The 21721-nt window shown below is 49.9% G+C and overlaps 2 protein-coding genes across 3 annotated transcripts in view; one reads left to right on the top strand and one right to left on the bottom strand.

The window, feature by feature from the left end:
- The first annotated feature begins 1287 nt into the window (after positions 1-1287).
- On the top strand, positions 1288-14793 carry LYSMD2 (LysM domain containing 2). The gene is made up of 3 exons (XM_056135423.1): positions 1288-1780; positions 12673-13004; positions 14249-14793. Exons 1-3 carry the CDS (start codon positions 1547-1549, stop codon positions 14289-14291), a joined length of 609 nt encoding a protein of 202 aa, XP_055991398.1. The 5' UTR covers positions 1288-1546; the 3' UTR covers positions 14292-14793.
- A 5142-nt stretch (positions 14794-19935) lies between these two features.
- SCG3 (secretogranin III) overlaps positions 19936-21721 on the bottom strand; it is a 42412-nt gene continuing 40626 nt past the window's right edge. For both annotated transcript variants that reach the window (XM_056135365.1, XM_056135364.1), the window contains exon 12: positions 19936-20261. In XM_056135365.1, coding sequence (XP_055991340.1) covers positions 20143-20261 — 119 coding nt within the window. In that variant the 3' untranslated portion in view covers positions 19936-20142. The remainder of the gene's footprint in view (positions 20262-21721) is intronic.

Raw genomic sequence — 21721 nt, 5'->3', positions numbered from 1 at the left:
CTGCTGTACTATATTCTAACTCACAATATAGATTTTTTTAAAAGAAAAATGGAAAATAGTGTCTTTGAATTATGCTCCTGCAGGAAGCCGCTGTACTTTCCTCAGGAAACCACTAAAAAAGTTTTTTTTTTCTTTTTGGGTCACACCCGGCAATGCTCAGGGGTTACACCTGGCGCTGCACTCAGGAATTACTCCTGGCATCGCTCAGGGGACGGATACGGGATGTCAAGGATCAAGCCTGGTCGTCCTAGTGCAAGGCAAACGCCCTCCCCGCTGGCAATGAGGGACCCAGCTGCTCCTAACCCACACGTTGCCTCTGTCCAGCACAGCCACATCCCCCAGCTTCAGCCAATGAATCAAACTTCCTGTCTCCTGTCCTCCTATCGGGTACCTGCCCCTGGAGAGCTGTCCAAAGTACATCAGAGTCTGCCTGCTCGAGATCCTAGATCTAGCCACGCTGTAGGAGTGGGTCTCGTGAGAACCCGCGGAGTACTTGTAGTATCAGGGTATCAGAGAGGAAACTGATGGGGGTGGGGGCTGGAGATACAGTACAGCGGGTAGGGCTCTTGCTTTGAACGCGGCCACCCAGCGTTCCACCCCCAGCATCCCATATGGTTCCCAGCACAGTCAGGAATCATTTTGGCGTGCAGAGCCAGGAGTAAACACCCACCCCCGGCCCCTCAGCATTGCCGGGTGTGGCTCAAGAACAAAACAAAAGGGGATAGAGGAGAAAGCAAACCAAAAAATAATAATAATAAAAAAGATGCTGACAGCAAATTCCAAATAGCGAGCCAGGAGCCTGGAGCAGGGGCTGGAGCTAGCGAACCAGACGGGCGAAGAATGAGTTTGAGGTCACCGAGAGGCCTCGGGAAGTTTGTACCCGCCGGGTGTGTGTTGAAAGGACTGAACCTCCGGTCGCTGAGTTGAGCCTAGATAAGTTGTGCGTATTGAAAGGTGTTAATTTTTTTTTGTGACGTGGCCTCTGAGGTCAGCATCGGGGCAACCTGGCTGGCGCGGTGTAGTAAACTTGGCCTAGAGGGAGCTTGGAAAGGTCTGAGCAAGGGGGTAGGTGGGGCGGGGAGGGGGGATGCAATCCGTAACAGGCCAAGCTTGGCTGGGGAGTTTTGCGGGGGTCGGGGCAGGGCTTCAGGTACCGTGTAGGTACGCTGCAAGGTTCCAGTCCCGGGCACCGCGCCCCGTGCAGGACTGGCCCCTCTGAGCCGCTCCCTGCACCTTGCAGGGCCCCGGCGGCAGCTGCGGAAAGTCCTTTCGCTCTCGGCCTTGCAGGTGAGGCGGGGGAAGGCGGCACCCGCAGGAGACAGACGCCGGCCATGCCCGGCCCGCAGCTGCCCGCACGGGTCTCCCGCCCGCCGCCCCCCGCGCGCGGCAGTCTGCAGCCGCAGTGAGCAGGAAGGAGCGGCGGAGGCCGAGGCCGCGCCGGAGGCAGACGAGGACGAGGAGGAGGAGGAGGAGGAGGAGGAGGAGGAGGAGGAGGAGGCGCCACCCCCCGGCGAGCTCCGCCCCGCGACGGCCGCCGCTGGATCCCATGGCTGAGTCCTCGCCCGCGCGGGCCCTGCGGGAAGGGCCGCGCTCGCGCTCGGGCTCCGAGTCGGAGGAGGCCGAGCTGTCGCTGCGCCTGGCCCGCACCAAGACCCGCTCGTACGGCAGCACGGCCAGCGTGCGGGCGCCGCTGGGCGCGGGCGTCATCGAGCGCCAGGTGGAGCACCGCGTCCGCGCCGGCGACACGCTGCAGGGCATCGCGCTCAAGTACGGAGTCACGGTGAGCGCGCGCGCGCGCGGCGGGCAGGCGCGGGGCGGGCGCGGGAACGGGAGAGCGCGGGGCGGGGAGGCGCGGGGAGACACTGGGCGACGTGGGGCGGGGAGGGCGCGCGGAGGTGCGGGAACGGGAGGGCGCGGGGAGGGCGCGGAGGGGCGCGGGGAGGCGCAGGGCTTCGGGAAGGGCGCGGGGAGACTGGGGTGCAGAGAAGCGCGGGCTGCGGCGTTGGCGCGGAGGCCCGTCCCGGCAGGTTGTGCCTGCCGGGGATGTGGAGGGAGGGGGGAAGGCGGAGGACGGGGGAGCTGGCACTCTGCGCCGGGAGGCCAAGTTCACCCGCTGCTGCGGCTCCCCCGCGCCGCCTCCCCCATCTGAACCGCTAGATACTGGAAGGTGCGGACTTGAGCGGGGAAAGACGATTCTCCGGGTAAACAAGCGCCCAGATGAGTCCCAAGTGATGCCCCGTTTCCTGATGGGTCTGTCGATTCTGCGCCCTTACTTAGAAGGGAAAGGGGAAAGAAGGGCTCACGGGGAAACTGGGAATGTGACACCTGTCGCTAAGCAGCAGCCCCAGAGTGTGGTCTGGGGAGCTGGAGAGCTGCGTTATCAATTTATAAGTGTGTCCTGGGCCTCTTGCATTACACCGCCGGGAAGAACATGGAAACCAAGAGGGAGCAGACCGCCTCATTAAAACTGCTTATCATTAACCCCGAGCTGTGCGATGGCCTTTTTTGAACGGCAGTTCCCGCTCGGTTTCCAGCGTTCTTTCCCAGGAGCTTATCTGGATCTTTCTCTCTCGGGCTCCTCCACTCAGACAGTCTTAGTAGTCGTCTCCTTTGCATATTTGAGCTGGAATCTGTGGGTCCGGTCACCTGGCAGCTCCTTTCGTCCTTTAAAACATTGTGAGGCCAGTGAGGAGTATACTGGCATCACAGTGCCCCTGGGAGTTTGTGAGTTTCCAACCGTGAACAGTGGCCACAGCCCTGTTACAGTAAATGTCGCCCAGGGGCTTTGACCCGGGGCAGGAAAGCCAATCTGGGAAATCAGTAGCTGTTCCTGCCGAATGCCTGCAAGTGGGCTCGGAATTAGGTTTGTCGTGTTCCACCCTGTTCTTACTCAGTTTGGTTTTCCCAAGAAGCCTAGGAGGTAGGTATTGATCTTTTTTACAGATGGAAAGATGGAAGGAAGCTTAGTGCTTATTTATTTAGGTCACCTTGAATGAACACACTACGCTGAAAAAGCGTTTGCTTTGCTCTAGACAGGATTTCAGATTTCAGTCCTTATTTTAGTAACAGGCTGGGCTCAGGGGCCTTGGTTAACCAGGCAGGACCAGTACTCTGACCAAGGACATGATGTGCTGTATAACTAGGGACCACCAGGGCCACCTTGGCAGTGCTTGGGAGCCACCAGGGACCTGCTTGGCAATGGGGGGGGGGGGGCAGGAGGATGCAATGTGATGCCAAGAATCAAACAGGCTCCCCAATATCTAACCCCAGTGCTGTCTCCCCAGCTCCATCCCATTCCTATTTTTTGCTTTTGTTTCTGGGCCATATCAGCGATGCTCAGGGATTATTTCTGTGTTCAGGAGTCACTCCTGGTGGGCTCAGGGATCATATGGGATGCTGGGGGGTGAGCCCAGGTTGGCCGCATGCTAAGCAAGCGCCCCACTCACTGTACCATCTCTCCGGCTCCCATTCCCCGTATTTTTATTCTAAATTTATCAAGCGCTCTCTTAGCATCTTGCTTATGGAAAGAGGATCTTTGCTGTCTGGTCTGTCTGCATCTACCCCACCAGGCCAGAGGGACTGGTCTGGGAATCCATAATAATTCTTGGAAGTGGTATCCCAAGAATTCCCAGCCCCTTACCCTGGTCTGTGCCATCACCACCATCTGCTATTGAGCGACTTGACTTGCTTATAGCTCCTAAACATCTGTTTTCTTTACATCTCCATCACTGAGCAAATAATTTCTAGTGCCTTTTTCACCTCTATAGTTGCTTATAACCATATCAGTTCTTTTCAAGAAAGTGTTAAGTTGGGGGTTTTATGACTTTTCTTGAAAACTCGCTTTTGAAGGAAGGTGCGGTTTAGCTAACTGTCTGTGTCACTTACTCCCCTGGAACTTTGTGGCTCTTTATTGAGCTGGTATTGGGCCCCACCATCCTCATTGGCACAAGATCTCCTCTTGTTATTTTTACAGGGGTTGAGAAGACAGTAGTTCCTTCCATCCCTCATACTGTCCCTAAATTTAATTGAAAACAGAAAGCGAAACAAGTATACTTGCTTTTGAGATGTTAGGCTCAAGTATAATTAATTGGGAACTATATATAGTTACAAATGGCTGAGGACTGGAGTTCTCAGCCTTAGCACTAATAAAATTATGGACCAGATACATCTCTGTCCTGGGGGGTTTATCCTGGAGCTTGGGATGTTTAGAAGCATCTCTGATATCTGCCCACTAGATACCAATCACAGCTTCAAGCAGAAATTACCCAGTGTTCCTTGGGGAGAGACTCTAACTCTCTTAAGAGTCATTACATATCTACATAGAGATCATATACTTTGGGTCCTGTACTGTAGTGATTTTTTTTTCTCTCTCCAAGTGAAGGGCTGGAGCAATAGCACAGCGGTAGGGCGTTTGCCTTGCACGCAGCCAACATGGCCGACCCGAGTTCGATTCCTCCGCCCCTCTCGGAGAGCCCGGCAAGCTACCAAGAGTATCTTGCCCGCACAGCAGAGCCTGGCAAGCTCCCCGTGACATATTCGATATGCCAAACACAGTAACAACAAAGTCTCCAATGGAGACGTTACTGGGCCCGCTCGAGCAAATTGATGATCAACGGGAGGGCCTTTACTTTACTTTACTCCAAGTGAAGGGATTGAATCAAGGGCTTCCTACCTACGAAGCATGCGCTGTATCACTGAGTCACACCCCGGCCCCTGGTTGCTGAAATTACTTGGGACTCCCACAGCTTGTACAGAACAGTGAAGGTGAAGCAGTGAAGCGAGTGTCCCATCAGCGAACACCTGCAGATACTCACTGGATTCACTCCCGCAAATGGAGATATCTCTGCGGGTGCTAAATTGGCACAAAAGTGGTTTCTTGCCCTTGGCAGAAAGAAGTTTAGTGAGTGGCCTTGCTAATGTTGACAGCCAAGGTCATTTATTGCTTATAGCTATGTAGTTTAAAGAGCAGGAGATGAGAGGTAGGAGATTTAGATACCAAAGGCAGTGTACCTGCAAATGAAGAATCAGCCTAGGACAGAGTCCCTAAGCTTACTGGTCTTACTGCCCCCCTTTTTTGGGTGCCCTGGCGGTACTCAGGGCATCTTGTGGTGCTAGGGATGGAATTGGGAGTTTCTGCATGCAAAGTCTACACTCTGGCCACCCTTAAAGAAATATCCTGATGATCAACTGTAAGTCATTCATAGTTAATTATAACTGGCCTTCACTAACTTTTTTTGGGGTCGGGGATAATTTTTATTGTTCTTGGTTTGCGGTCCTATGCTAGATGCTGGAGCTACAGATGGTACTTGTTTGGATTTATTTATTTATTTTATGCTTTTTGGGTCACACCCGGCAATGCTCATGGGTTCCTCCTGGCTCTGCAATCAGAAATTACTTCTGGCGGTGCTTGGGGACCATATGGGATGCTGGGGATCGAACCTGGGTCAGCCACATGCAAGGCAAAGGCCCTCCCCACTGTACTATCACTCTGGCCCCAAGATTGTACTTTCCCTCTTTTGAGCCTTGAGAAGGGTGGGTAGCTGGTGTGATTCATCTGCGTATAACCTCTGTTGCAGAGCAGGAGCTGAGGCCCTTCCCCCACCCCCATGTCCTATGCTTGTAATCCACAAGGACAGCCAGTCAGTAGGAGACTGTCAGACTCTGGAGTTGCCTGGGCCCTGGGAGCACAGGGCCCCCACCCTGGGGAGAGTGGGGGGAAGGGGTGCAGACTGCTTGGCTCAAACTGAAACCAAATTGGCAACTGTCTTGGAATCCACCAGGAAGAAGACTTCCTGCTGTGGTTTTTGTGGTGTCTTTGCCTCTCCCGCCCTCTCTTCAGTGGCCTTGTGCTCAGTTAAAGGGGGGTTTAGAGGGGACCCTCTCTCCCAGAGCGTAAGGCACTGGAGGAAGGGGGTCTGGGAAGTGCAGCTGTTTGGGCTGAACTTTCGGGAGCTACAGGATTCCTGCATGTGCCCTTCCCCAGCCAGGTTTCAGGTGAGTCGCTCTTTGTGCTGTGTGCCCACCCCACTCCCTGTCCACCCCGGTCAGGCCTGTGGAAGCAGCTGAACAGCTCCAGGCAGTGAACTTTAACTTTCTGTTTTGGAAACGCTGAAAGACATCCAGCAAATAGTGTAGAAACTGAAAGTGAGGAGGAGGCTGTGCCCTGTCCCTCTTAAGTGCATCAGCGGTCAACGGTTTTGTCTCTTGGCCTTTCTCTGGCAGCTTGCCTGGCCTCCCCACCCTACCCTGAAGGTCACACAGCCCACTGCCTGCTGCCAGCTGCCTGCACACACTTTCCTTCCAGCATTGTTCCCAGGGTCTTCTCACGCAAGGAGCTGTGAACCCCAGTCCTTTCTTAACACTTCTCTGGAGCGATAGTACAGGGGGTAGGGCTTTTGCCTTGCATGTGGCCAACCTAGGTTTGATCCCTGGCATCCCATATGGTCCCCTAAACACCACCAGGGGTGATTCCTGCATGCAGAGCCAGAAGTAACCCCCGAGTATTGCCGGATGTGACTCCAAAAGCCCCCCTCCCCCCAAAAAGAAAAAAAAAACCAGTTTCCTTCAAAGAAGTCACTGTACTAGATTAGAGATAATACAGCAGGTAATGAACTTGTCTTGTGCTGGGTCAACCCCAGTTTGATCCCCGGCATCTCACCTGGTTCCCTGCACCCTGCTAGTCGTGATCCCTCAGCACAGAGCCAGGAATAAGACCTGAGCACAAATGGATGTGCCCCCCCCAAAAAAAAAATAAAGAAAAAGACAAAGGAAAAAAATGAAGTCACCTTGCTGACCTTGCCAAGAAAAGGTGGAAGCATTATTGCCATCTTAAAAGTCCTAAGTGGACTGGATTGATAGTATAGCAGATAAGGCACTCTCATTGCACCAGCTGATGCAGGTTCGATCCCTGTCACCATATATTGGGCACAAGTGCTACCATTTGGGTGCTGTCATTTTTTTTTTTTGGCTTTTTGAGTCATACCAGAGATGCTCAGAGGTTACTCCTGGCTCTGCACTCAGGAATTATCCCTGGCAGTGCTTGGAGGAACACAGCGGTCCTGGGGACCAAACCTGGGTCAGTCACATGCAAGGCAAATGCTGTACTATCACTTTGGCCCCTACCATTTTCTTTTTAACAGTGGTTAAAATCAAATGTTTCAAGATTCTGTTCTAAAACTATTTTTGAAATGCATTAGTCTATCTTGGGCTGGAGCACAGTGGATAGGGTGTTTGCCTTGCATGCAGCCAACGGAGCCAACCTGTGTTCGATTCCTCCGCCCCTCTCGGAGAGCCCGGCAGCCTACCGAGAGTATCTCACCCGCACGGCAAAGCCTGGCAAGCTCTGCGTGACAGATAGGCCAAACACAGTAACAAGTCTCACAATGTTACTGGGCCCGCTCGAGCAAATCGGTGAACAACGGGAGGACAGTGCTACAGTGCAGTCAGTCCTAAAGATCAAAATGAAATAGAGCTCGAGAAGACCTTGAGAGCTTGTTGGAGGTTCTAGCAGGGGAGCGCAGCTACTCGTATACCCTCGACCGAAGACCGAAGACCGGTCCGTCTCTATCGGGGAAGGCCGTCCTCTTCGACCGAGTGTACAGCTTCGGGAGGGACGCACATGGAGCGGTGAGGGAGGAAGGGGACACCCGCCTAGCCAGCCAGATCAGCCCAATCAACCCTGACGATCAGTGGGGTGATAGATGTTGCAGCCAGATGGCCCTCAAATCCAGAGCTCGAGAGGTAATAGAGAGGTTAAGGCACTTGCCTTGCACTCAGCACACCTGGTTTGATCCCTGGTGCTACATAGTCCCCTGAGCCATGCCAGGAGTAATCCGTGAGCACAGAACCAGGAGTAAGCCCTGAGCACCACTGGGTGCTGTGAACGCCCCAAACACACACATGCACACGCACACAATCCCTCAACAAAATTGGGGTCATTTTGCCGGGGAGGGTGGACGACTGATAGTGCTCCAGGCTTCCACCTGGCTCTGTGCTTAGGGGTCACTCCTAGTGGGGCTTGGGGGAACATATGTGGTGCTGGGGATTGAACCTGCATCAGCTGGTTGCAAAGCAAGTATCTTACCTGCTATACTAACTCGGCCATTGTCTGTCCCTCCCCTCCCTGTTCCTCCCTGTTCCTCCCCTGCCCTCCCCATTCCTCCCCTCCCTTTCCCTGTCCTCCCTTCCCCTCCAGTAGGCTGAGGAGGTAGGCCAGAGAGCTGGAACACTTGCTTCAGTGTTGGGGAGACATTCTCGTGTGGTCCTCAGCACCACCCAGTCTCCTGAGCACTGTTGGGAGTTTCCTCGACCACTGCCGTGTGTGTGCCTTCAACAAAGAAAGCAAGCCTATCCACACAGCTGCTCTTTTGGTTTATAATGTGCACACAAGGAATTTCAATTGTGTTTAATGTAACGATTTAAAGACTTCGGTGAAGGAACAGAGTTATGCAACCCCACAAGCACAGTCGAGGTTTAGGACAGCTCCCAATGCCTGAGAAGGTCCCTCGGCCCTGCCCCCTCAGTCCCACCCTTCCTGCTCCAGCCCCTGCCACACACAGATCTACACCCTGGTCTCTACCACTAAAGGGTCTTATATTCTTATTTTGTTTTTTGTTTTTTTGTTTTTTTTTTTTTTTGCTTTTTGGGCCACACCCAGCGATGCACAGGAGTTATTCCTGGTTCATGCACTCAGGAATTACTCCTGGCGGTGCTGGGGGACCATATGGGATGCTGAGAATCGAACCTAGGTCGGCTACGTGCAAGGCAAACGCCCTACCCGCTGTGCTATTGCTCCCGCCCCTCTTATATTCTTTGGGAGGAGGAGATTTGGCCCACACAGCAGAGCTCAGGGATCACTCCTGGTGGGGCTCCGGGGACCATATGGGTATGCCGGAACTCGAACCCAGTCAGCCACGTGCAAGGCAAGCACCCCACCCGCTGTACTATCTCTCTAGCCCGCAAAGGGTCTCTATTCTTCTGAGGTGAAGAGAGAAATCTCTTCATCAGCATGTGGCTGTGGGGGGCTCCTCATGCCCCGCGACAGCTCAACAGCTCGAGAGGGTCTGACCTGACACTTTCCCGTGTCTGGGTGGAATCCCTGTGAGGCATCTGCTCCTGTGTTAGTGTTAGTCATCTTGAAACGTTTTGGGGAGGGTCTGTCATTTTTGTTTGAAGTGCGGGAGAAGGAGGGAAGGCTATCAGGAACCTTGCCTTTGGCGGGGGTGGGGGTGTGGGTGGGGTGTGGGGTCCTGACAAGGCTGACCAAACTGGCCCTTGGGGAGAGATCTTGGCCTTGCCCAGCGCTGCTGTGGATGTTTTGTAGGGGCATGTTTTGGGGGTTCACTTCAGAGTGAACTCACCAGGATGTTGTCACAGGAGAGTTCAGTAAGGCATGAAGTTGATGATACTCCTTCCAGCCGGCTTTGACCAGCCTGCCAGTCTCCTACTCATCTGAGGGACGAGGAAGGTTCCTGGGACAAGACCCAGACCTCCTGCCTGCAAGGCCGCCCTCCGCCCCCTCCCTCAGCAACGGTCTCCTCCTTTCAGCCCTCACTTGCTTGGGACCTGAATCTCAGAGACCAGATGGTGTCCGGGCTCACATGGCTCAGAGCTGAGATTCTGGAAGTGGGAGCATTCGACCGTTCACCCTCCCCCATCTCCTTTCCCCACAGGAAACCGAGGCTGCCGACGCCCTTTCTGTTAGGGTGAGTAGGGTAGGACGCGTCAGAGCAGAGGGCAGGTGTGGAATTTCCTGGCTCTTCTCAGGGTGGATGATGGCTTTTCCAAGTTTCATGGGAGGTGAATTTTGCAGAACATGAGACCCATGTATTTCAGATTAAAAAGTCTAAACCTTCCTGGAGCCCAGTAAGCCTTCAGCGCGCTGCTTGGGAGCGGCTCGGGCCTCTGGCCATGCCATTGCTGTTTCCTTCACATTTGGGTTTTGGAGCTTGCTCCATCCTCCCTGGGCTTTAGCCAAAGTCTTGTCTTGCCAACCCGTTTTCCACAAAGCTGCCAGACTGACTATAACCAGAACTTGTCACTACCTTCCCTCATTCCCCACGGGGTTTCTTGTCACCTTGAAATAAAACCCAAAGTCCTTACATTGCTATCCTAGGGACAGTCTCTCAGGACTGGAGCTTGCTCCTTTAAGTCCTTTAGCCAAAGCCTTTTTTTGGTCCTGCTCTGGGCCATTGTGGGACGCCCCCCACCTTCTTCTCCCCACTGGTGTGTGTGTGTATGTACACACACACACAGAGGTGCTTTTTGTTCGTGTTGATTTCTTACTGGTAACAGTTTGAAACCTGTCTAGTTGGTTCTAGCTATTGTTTGCGAAGATGAACAAATTAAGATTGAAGTCGTTTGCCTTCAAACAATAAACCAGTTTAGGGCTGGGTGAGATAGTGCAAGAGTGAGGGCACCTGTTCTCTACTTGAGCTTGATCCCCAGTACCACCTGCCCCCCGGCATTGCTGGTGAGGCCTTGGAGGCCCCCTGCCTCTCCCCCTAGCACTGCCAACTTTTCCTTCCTAAGTGCCTGGAACATACAAGATCTTTGTTAGACCCAAAGGAACTATAGAAAGTTCTTGTCTTGTTCTGAAGCAATTCCATTGACTCCTTATATTTCCAAGCCTGTCTCTGCAGCCAGGTTCCTGGCATTTTACTTCTTCATTATTTCCAGAAAGCAGGAGCTACCAGGAAGTGTACCATGAGCACTGGAGCAATGAGGGTGTTTTTACTGACAAGGGGCAGAAAATCTTAACTCAGATTGGTTGGATAAAACCTGGTTGGATATAACCTGGGAGTTTATTGGTCCATGGGCCTAGAAGGTCTTGGGGTGCTCCAGCTTTGGGTTTTGTGGGATTCAGAGGTCTAGTTGCAGGCTGAAGAGCTAGCACAAGCAGTAGGGTGCTTGCCTTGCACGTGGCTGACTAGGGTTTCATCCCCCGAGCACTGCCAGGGAGTAACCCCTGAGCATTTCTGGTTGTGGTCCAGAAACAAACCAAAAAAACCCAAAACAAAAGCAGAGGTCCAGTTGCTCTGCTCCCTGGTGGCTTTTTTCCGGTTTCATGAGGTGACAGAGTGCTTGCCAGCCGTGAAGAGGACCTGTCCGTTCCAGACCCCAAGTCTCCTTTGCATCCTGGAATGGCTGTGGGATGGGGCTGACACCAAGGATCCAGGGCTCTGGGATTCTCTCAGGGCTGGGCTATCCTGTGCTCCAAAAGCTCTGTGCCTTAGGACCCACTTCACTGAGAGAGGTGCAGGAAGTGGATGCTAGGCAGTAAAAGCTAGGCAGAGTTCGAGGCAATAGCAAGCTGGCCCATCACACTCAGTTAATCCTTCCAGTGAAGGGTGAATCCAGCCCTGTGCAGGGTGGTTAATGCCCGTTTGCCACCAGATAACCAAACTCATGTTCACATGGTTTGTGCTGGGTGAGCTGGGATTTGGAACCTGTTGTGTAAGGCTTCCAAGCCTGTGTGCTTTGCTGTGGCACTACTGTCTGACTTACGTACTCACAAGAGAGGAGGTTCAGGGGAGATCAAACCTCCTGGAGAAAACTTAAGAGTTCCGGGCAGGGTGGCGGAGCTCCTAGGAGGCACCCAGAGCACAGGAGAATATGCTGAGATGCCCAGGCCCAGAACCAGCCTGGGTTTTGAGTCCCGCCTGCACGAGCCAGCTTGGGCACTGAGCTCTTTGTTAAAGGGAGAGGAGACACCTCCGTTGAATGCAAGATGGCTTGAAGGGGAGAGGCCAGTGTGTATTCATGCCTTTCCACCTTTACCCTCGCCTCCCATCTCCAGCTCTGGGCTCGGAGGAAACATCCACAGATTGTAACCAAACCTGAGGTTTTGGAGACCTGGGCTAAATGCTGCCTTTGGGTGATGATTCCGTAATGATCTGTGAACGTGATTTGTGAAGTGGGTCTTCAGATACCTCCTCTGATGGGTGAAAGACAGGAACTTTGATTCTCAAAGTGCCCCCCTCAAAAAAAAAGATGCCTCCCCACCCACTTCCTCTGCTGTTCCACTTCCACCCTTTCTTCAAGGCCCATGTGAAGTCAGAAGAATCAAAACCAGAACTCGCCTTCTCAGTGAAGTCTGCTAGTAAAATCGCTGCAGAGGGTGCACCCTTACGGTGCTGGGCACTGAACCCAGGATCTCACACATGCACGCTGAGAGGCCCCTGCCCTTGTCTGCATGCCCAGACTGGCAACATTCCCAAATCCTTCGTGACCTTATCCTGCAGCTGTTGTGTTCCCCAAACCCAATTCTCTTGAAGTACCCCAAAAGTGAAATAGCAGCACTGGTAAGGTCTTTTTTTGATTTGTTTGTTTGTTTTAAATCTGATTATAGAAAAAAAATTTTAAGTATGGAATCAATTAAGTGCTTAGAATTCTGTATTTTTTAACTCAGACAATTTAAGATTGCTTATGTTGGTGAAAGTTACTTGGAAGGAGAAATAAGAAACTGTGGGAAAATGAGTGTTTTCTTTTTTTTAAATTGGGAGACAATTTCCTACTATGGCTTGAAATATCTTGGGGGGGTGTTTGGGAACAAGACTAAACTCAAATGTACACGTTTTGCTTGTGAGTATTTTTAGTTGGAGGTTGTGTAATGAGATCTAATTCCAGTTTTATTTATATGTAACTCTGTGTTTCCTTTTCTTTGTATTTTAGATGGAGCAGATTAAAAGGGCAAATAAACTGTTTACCAATGACTGTATATTCCTGAAGAAAACTTTGAACATACCAGTCATATCAGAGAAGCCTTTGTTTTTTAATGGACTCAACTCAATCGATTCTCCAGAAAATGAAACTGTTGATAGTGTCTCGCATGAAGAGGTGCCCGTGGTGGCCGAGGATGAGGATCTGTCTCCCCCTAGTCCCCCCGAATCCAGTATCCAGCCTGTGCAGCCGGAGGAAGTGTCAGCACAAGACTTCCTGCAGAGACTGGATCTACAGATCAAGTTATCAACACAGGCAGCCAAGAAACTAAAAGAAGAGAGCAGGTAAAAGGGGGAAAAGCAGGGGTTGGAGCCATAGCACAGCGGGTAGGGTGTTTGCCTTGTGTGCATCTGGCCTGGGTTCGAGTCCCAGCATCCCATATGATCTCCTGAGCACTTCCAGGAGTAACTTTTGAGTGCATGAGCCAGTATAATCCCTGTGTATTGCCGGCTGTGACCCAAAAAAAGCAAAAAAAAAAAAGGTGGGGGGAAGCAGGTTGGTGTGAGGTACTGAAAATGACTGTTGTATAAAGGCCACTCCTGGTACTGCTTGGGGGCCACTATGGCCACTCTGGTGGGACTCGTGAGGTCCATTGTTTCTCAGGGGCTCTGTGGTCCTGGGGATCAAATCTCAGTCTTCAGAGCAAGCACCTCAACACCTGAATAAATTACTTCTTTTCTTTTTATTCTTTAATTTTAATTTTTTTTATTTTTAGGTTTTTGGGTGGGCTGGAGCGATAGCACAGCAGGTAGGGCATTTGCCTTGTACATGGCTGACCCAGGTTTGATTCCTTCATCCTTCTTGGAGAGCCAGCAAGCTACCGAGATTATCCCACCCTCATGGCAGAGCCTCGCAAGCTCCCTGTGGTGTATCCAAAATGCCAAAAACAGTAACAGGTCTCACGAGACATGATTGGTGCCCACTCAAGCAAATCAGTGAACAACGGGAGGACGATGCGACCAGTGTTACAGGTTTTTGGGTCACACTTAGAGATCCTCAGGGGTTACTCCTGCTCTGGAATCACTGCTGACGAGCTTGGGGGACTCCAAGGGATGCTGAGAGATGCAAACCGGGTCAGCTGCATGCAAGGTATGCAGGCCTACCTGCTGTATGATTGCTCTGCCTTCTGGATAAATTATTTCTAAGGTGTTCTTGGACAAATTTTCTTTTGCTTTAAACATTCTATTTTAGGACTGCAGAGATAGTGCAGAGGTGATGGCTCTTGTCTCCTAGGCAAGAGATGCAGGTTTCATTCCTCAGCACCACATATAGTTCCTTTTGCACCATCAGGAGTGATCCCTGAGCACGGAGCTGGGAGTCATCCCCTGAGCATAGCTGGGCATGGCTACCAAACAAACACACAAACAAACCTGATACATGTGGGACACTGGGGAATCGAACTTATGACCAGATACTTCCAAGGTTGCAAAGCAGGTACTCTAAGCCACTGCTTGATTCTTCTGGGCCCTGTGTTTATTTACTGAACAAAGTTTGGAACAGTGACTTAAGCTGTATTTCTGTTTTTCAGAGAGGAAGAAAGTCCATATGCAGCTTCCCTATATCATAATTGATGATCAGGGGGTGCGAGCTAACCTGGATTTAAAGGCTGTTGGAAGGAACAACTGAAGATTCCAAGCATCCCTTTTGGATTGTCATCGAGCCCATTTTTAAATGACAATTATGTTTGACCTATAGCACTTGCACTGATGCTGACGTGTGTTCAGTTCACTCTGGCTGTCTGTCCTTTTAGTCTATTATGGCATGGCACTTTGGAGGTGGCAGTAGTTTTTAGACTAGCTTTTGTAAATACTAGCTGACATCAACATCAGACTATTTACATATTGAAGCTGAAAGTGATGTTTATCTCTTGAGAAATGCTAATTCTGTGAGAACACAGTTGCTGTTGAAGTGTAGACTTTGCTCTTGTTTTTATCTACATAAGTGCTATATATATATATTTCGATATGTATTACCTATTCTGTATTAATATGAAGAACCAAATTTTGTCTGCTATTTTGTAAAAATAAACTACAAAAGTCTGAACAAGAAAATAAACTATGTTTTCATATTAGAGCTTCGGTTTTTTCCAATGAATGGGATTATGTTTTTAAACTACTATTAAATAGTTTACTGATTTTTATTATAATTGCAGTTTTGAAAAGTTTCAATAATCAAAAGCTAATTTGTTACAGTAACCATATAGCTTGGCATTTTCACATTTGAGCTAATATGGCTCAGATATGATTGAAACATGGAATCGATCAAAAGAAGCAATAAAACAATATCATAATCTGACACATTGGTGATTTCTAGTTTAGAATTCATTGATAAATCACTGTATAGTGTTCTGTAATCACTGCTCATTTGAATTGAGGATTTGGTTTTTAACTCATATAATTTGAATTGTTTTATTATATGTATGTTACAGTAATAAACATGAAGAAGTATCTTACTATTTATACTTAAGTTACTTAAATACATCCTTTGGTCTTGATTTCTGTGTAGGCATGAGGTTAAATACGTCTATAAGATTTCATATAAATAAATATGGTACCAGAGATAGGGCACTTGCCTTGCATATGGCTGCCTGTGTTCAGTCCCTGACACCCCACATGGTCCCTGGTGCCCCACCAGGAGTGATCACTGAGTATAGAGCCAGGAGTAAAAACCTGAGCACTGCCTGATGTGCCCTCCCCCCCAAATAAATAAGTTCCCATATTTATCTTTACTCACTTATGTCCCCAAAAGTGTCTGCTTTCTATGGGACAAAGTACTTTTGTTTTCCTCCTTCCCCCCCCCCCCCCACTCTTCCTCCTTTCCTTCTCCCATCTTGGTTCTCCATTCTTCATGAAACAGAAACAAATGCCCATAGTATAACTGCTAGAGTTTGTGGCACCAGCAGGCAGAGATTCTACGCTGAGGCAAGGGATGACCTTAGGGCACAGATGGGAAGTGATAGCTGTCATCCTTGGCCTTGAATTGTTTGTCCAGAGAGTACATAATGCTTGTATTTCCCCCTCCTACTCATAATAGCTCAGGTTATTTTTGCTGTTGTTGCTTGTGTTTGGGGGTCACACAGGGAGATGCTCAGCATTCAGGAATTATCCTCGCTGTACTCAGGGGACCAGATGAGATGCTGGGAATGGAACCTGGCTGTGTATACTGGAAAAGGCTCAGGCCTCTATGGGGAACTAGGATATATTTTTTAAGACTTCACATGCTATTTAAAATATAAAATCATCAGAACTGAGAGCAATTCAAAAGACATAAATCCAAAAGTACTATTCAAAAGACATCAGCTCCAAATTGAAGAAATATTTTTTCTGAGTTTTTATGTCTAAAGTGTCTCTGTGCTATTTGTAGCTAAAATATCTCACCCCACATATTCAAGGCATTTTAATAATGCTGAATTTCAGAGCTGGGAGATAGTATAGTGGGTAGGGTTGTTGCCTTGTATACTGCTGACCTGGATTCAATCACCTGGTCCAAATATGGTCCCCTTAGCACTACCAGGAGTGAAGCCTGAGCATTGCTGGGTGTGTCCAAAAATAAGAAACAACTTCCTCTCCTGCCCCCCCCCCCCACCAAAAAAAGCCCCTTTGAATTTGTCATGCTGTGGTTGAACTGTGCTAGTGTTCTTGAGTCTATCCTCATTCAGAGCAGCTCTGAGGTGGCAGTAAGTACAGAGATAGGAAACCTAGGGTGCAATCCCAGCTTCACCACTTCTATACCAGATGTGTTGGTGCATGTCCTGTGCCTATGAACCCAGTTTTCTCATTGATAAAATAGGTCACATGACTTCCCTTTTGGTGCTCGGTAGGAGCTGATGACTATCAATGTGCTCTAAAAGCCTTAATAAGCTCCTTAAATACAATCATGTGCGTGTGTGTGTGTGTGTGTGTGTGTGTGTGTGTATGTACGTATGTAACACCCAGTAATAGTCAGGGCCAGCTTACTCCTGGCTCTGAGCTCAGGGATCACTCCTCGGGCTGTTTGGGATACTATAGGGGGTGCTAGGGATTGAACCTGGTTAGCCATGTGCAAGCAGATGCCCTACCTGCTATTCAGTCTCTCCAATGCCCTACATTTTTAGTTGTGAAAAATGCTGGATAGTAAAACTCGAAAAAATGAGTGGATAGGATGGCTGGGTGGCAACCATTTTCTCTCTGATGTGGAAGCAGTCTCTTGGGAACACAAATGTGGATGAAGCAGAGTCGACATGATATCAAAGGTGTCATTAAAACAGCCTGTGTCTTGGCAAGTCATTTTAGGTTTTTTTTTTCTTTTTTGGGTCACACCCAGCAATGCACAGGGGTTACTCCTGGTTCATGCACTCAGGAATCACTCCTGGCGGTGCTCAGGGGACCATCTGGGATGCTGGGAATCGAACCTGGGTTGGACACGTGCAAGGCAAATGTCCTACCCGCTGTGCTATTGCTCCAGCCCCTTGGCAAGTCATTTTATTTTATTTTTTTATTTTTTATTATTTATTTATTTATTTATTTATTGAATCACCGTGGGAAAGGTTACAAAGCTTTCAGGTTTAGGTCTCAGTCATGCAAATATCAAACACATTTCCCTTTACCAATACTTATTTTTTACCATGAAGAACCCCAATAAAACCCCACCCCCCACCCCTCCCAGTCCCTGTGGGGCAGATGAATTCTAGTTAACACTCTATCTGCTTTGATTAGATTCATTGTTTCAATAAAAGATTCACCACTATTATTTAGAGTTTACCCCCCCCCCCCCCAATCAGACATGCTGAAAAAGCATTGTGAAGTGATTTGCTTTCTACAGCTGGGTTCAAGAATTAAATGTTGGTTTTGGATTTCTGCTATTTTACTTATTGACCCTGGAAGTATTTCTACTGAAAGTCAGATAGTTAAGAAATTGGTTTCTGTGCTCTGGAGTCGTGGCCTTGCTGGAGAGCCGCTCGTGGGGGGCAACTGGTGGCCTTGGTAGGGCGTGAAGGGCGGACCGAAACGCCTCCCTTCCCATGAGGTTTTAGTCGCCCCCACACCCCCGGCTCATACCTGCTGTCCACAAGGCTCCCATGCGGCCGCCATCTTTCTTTCCAGAGAGGAGAAGGCGACTGGGGCAACACCCTTTCCCCTCCGGCCAGACATGATGGCCTGGATTAACGCAGTCTGTTCACTTTTCTGCTCCAAGCTGCCGGGTTCTGCATTAAGTCCTTGTGCTTCTGGGACCGTGGCCGTGCTGGAGAGCCGCTCGCGGGGGGCAACTGGTGACCTCGGTAGGGCATGAAGGACGGACCGGAACGCCCCCCTTCCCATGAGGTTTTAGTCGCCCCCACACCCCTGGCTCATACCTGCTGTCCACAAGGCTCCCATGCGGCTGCCATCTTTCTTTCCAGAGGGAGGAGGGCGGAAGGGACCAACACCCTTTCCCCTCCGGCCAGACATGATGGCCTGGATTAACGCATAGTCCTTTCACTTTCCTGCTCCAAGCTGCTGGGTTCTGCATTAAGTCCTTGTGCTTCTGGGGCTGTGGCTGTGCTGGAGAGCCGCTCATGGGGGGCAACTGGTGACCTCGGTAGGGCGTGAAGGACGGACTGGAACGCCCCCCTTGGCAAGTCATTTTAAATGTATTCTAGTTTTTGCTTTGGGGACCACCCCTGGCTATTCTCGGGAGCCACTTCTCCCTGTGCTCAGGGGACCAGGCAGTGTTGGGGACAGTACATGGGCCTCCTGTATGCAAAGCATGTGCTCCAGCCCTGCGCTTGCTGCCCCAGCCCCTGGCCAGTGTGATGAGACCACGGGTGTTTCGGTTCCCTCCCTGCCCCCCAGCAATACCTGGCTGCTTTGGCACATTTGTGAGTTTAGTGTTTGCGTGTCAGGCTTTGGTTTGGGTTTTGGCAAGCGTAGAGAAAGGAAGCAGGTGTTCCGACAGGTGAGCAACAGCCCTTTCACTTCTCTGTAGTGTTTCTAAAGCTTCACCTGCCAGTGACATACCAAAGGTGGAAGTGTTCAAGACCAACATCCCAAGACTGAAGGAGTGGCGGCTAATCCACGAAGCATTATGTTCTTTTTTTGTGGTTTTCCAAGTGAACACACAGAGACAGGCGTGGGTTTATACCACAAGTGTCTAAAGCATGTGGAGGGCTGAGAACGTGTCAGTGTTTCAAGAGTGCCTGGGCTGCTGTGTGTGGTTTCCAGTACTTCTCTTGAGGCAGTGGTCTGGAAGGGGGAGTGGGTGTGAGTGCTTGGTGGTAATCTACTGAATGGAAAAAGCATGTACTGTGTACTTTTCTGTAGGTTTGAGACACCATTTTGAGGGAGACGGTTTGTTGGGCCATGTCCAGCTGATTGACAGACTATTCCTCAACTCAGTGTTTAGGAGTAACTCCTGGTGGTATTCAGAAGACCGGGGATAGGACCCAGGGAAGTGACCGGCACAGCTGCACGCAAGGCAAATGCCTTACCTCCTGCACTGTCTCTCCAGCTCCGTTATGTCAGTTTTAAATGCCATTAAAAAATTTTTTTTAGCAGGTCCACACCCAGTGGTACTCAGAGCTTACTCCTGGCTTTGCACTCAGGGATCACTGGTATGAGGCAGACATTATGCTGTGCTGTGAATCAAATCTAGGTCAGACAAGTGCAAGGGAAGTGTCTACCCACTGGACTGTCTCTCTGGCTCCAAAGCCAGGAGAGCACCTGGGCTATTGTGTGTGGTTTCCAGGGCTTTGTTTGAGGCAGCGGCTGAGAAAGGGGAATGTGTGTGTGTGTGTGTGTGTGTGTGTGTGTGTGTGTGTGCACTTGGTGGCACTTCTGGTCTACAGGGACCAGAAGCTTGTGATTGGTTCACAGGGAAAGGGATGATTTGTATCTTGATTTCTTACTTAGTGATGGCCCTTCTTGCTCTGTTAGAAAGCATTGACTTGGATCAAATCCAGTTTAGGTTGCCCAAAATGCTGCCTTACCCAATCTTAAATTCAGTCCAATATTCTTAAATTCTTATCCCTGGGGACTGGAGTGATAATATATTGAGTAGAGTGTTTGCCTTGCACTTGGTCAACCCGGGTTTGATTCCCAACACCCCTCTGGTCCCTGAGCAATGCCAGGAGTAGTAATTGAGTATGTTGGGTGTGTCCCCCAACTTCCTTCACCCTCCCCCCCTAAAAAAAAAGTCAAAAGCAACATATCCCTGACTGAAATGCAAAAATCCGCGGGGAGAAAAGGCAGCTAGACAATCTCAGCTTATATACAACTTTACTTTTCAGAGAGGTTTTGTGGTAAGGAAGCTATGGTCGAGCCGCTGCTAAGAGTTTAGCTACTGGAAATGCAGCACTTTCTACTAACCCTTGGGTGAAAATCACTTTGTCACAGAATCAGAAGTGTGGAAGCTAGGTGGTTATGTTTTCTGAAGCAGTGGGAAGCCTGTGGGATCGTTGGCCCCTTTTTACAGGCTGCTATAAATGCGCTTGATGGCGTCGGCCTCCTCTTGGTCCAGGATGCCTTTCTCCACGTACACGTCCGCTTGCTGGTTGATGAAGTCCCTCATTTTAGAAAGGTCATAACCTGGAAAAGAGCATTATCGTATGAGGAGCCAAGATCAAGAAAGACTCTAAGGAAAGATCATTCTAAGGATGACCATCAGCTCCGTGATCAACAGTGTTTTAGTTCCTGGTGTTTGTGTGGTACTTTGCGGTATCAAATCATATTTATACGGGTGACACTGTTATCCGTTCATCGCAGCCCTTGGGAGTTATTCAGGTGACGAGTGCCCCTCTCAGGGCTTTGCAAAATTTCATGATCAGAACATAAGTTTTTCATTCAGTAGATCTGGGACCCAGATTCTGCATTACTTAATTTATTTTGGTGATGCTGGGATTGAGGCCAGGGTTCCTTCTTTTGGTTGTTTTGTTTTTGGGCCACACCTGGCAGTACACAAGGCTTACTCCTGGCTCTGCGCTCAGGGATCACTTCTAGCAGGGATTGCAGGACCTTATGACTGGGGATTGAATCAAGGTCAGACTTGGGTTGGCTGCGTGCCAGTCAAGCGCCATAGCTGCTGTACAATTGCTCTGACTCTAAACCCAAGCTTTGTACATGCCAGGCCATTCTTCTCAGTGAAGCTGCATCCCTGGCCTACAGTTGACATTATTTTGGTTTGGGGCCACACCCGCCTATGCTCAGGGGTTACTCCTAACCGCACTCAGGGATCCCTTCCAGAGGAAACCAGAGGAGATGCTGGGGATTGAGCCTGGGTTGGCCATGTGCAAGGCAAGTGCCCTACCAGCTGTATTATCACTCCGGCCTCCTACAGCTGACAGTTTAAACAAGCTCTCAAGAGGTGCTGATGCTGCTGGTCCAGGACATGTGATCACAGGCAGTCAAAGTTGTGAACAAAACTTCCAAACCTTCTTATATGATTGATGCCCCTGTTGCTAAGGACAACCCACTTTTCTTTCCCTAATTAAGAACTTGCTTTATTTTCATGAGATTTGAATGATGTGCGTGGACTCAAAGGCCAAATCACAACCTCTTTATACTACCTCAGTCCTACTTCAGAAAAACTTTCCATGGAAGAGCACTTGGCTTGTGTGTTGAGGCCCTGGGTTCAATTCCCAATGGCACCAACGCTCTTTCTCCTAACCATCAAACTGCCCCCCAAAACAGGCATTCAATAAGGTGGGAAGATGACCCAAACAGAGCTGAGCACATGCTTGCTTTCAGGACCTCCCCAATCCCTGTCATTGGCACTGCATGGTTCCCAAGCGCTGCTAGGAGAAGCTCCAGTCCCCAGGTGTGACACCCTCAAAAAAGAAAATGAAAAGAAAAACCCAGATATTGAGAAAGAAGGCTGCTTGTAGCATCTTTCTTTGCGGAAGGCTTCCAACTAAACGCAGGGGGCCTGGGGCAACTCTCAGTCAGCCAGATCGGCAGCTGAATGTGTGGGCTGCTCCCTGGTGCCTCCAGAGCAACGCCTGGGGAAGTTAACGCTGTGGCGGATAAAACCACATTTCATCTGTTGCATG

The sequence above is a fragment of the Sorex fumeus genome, unplaced genomic scaffold (genome assembly GCF_029834395.1).
Source record: "Sorex fumeus unplaced genomic scaffold, SorFum_2.1 ptg000111l, whole genome shotgun sequence".
NCBI classification, from domain to species: domain Eukaryota; kingdom Metazoa; phylum Chordata; class Mammalia; order Eulipotyphla; family Soricidae; genus Sorex; species Sorex fumeus.
Note: the sequence above shows the minus strand (reverse complement) of the source record. Positions and strands in the feature narration are given on the sequence as shown.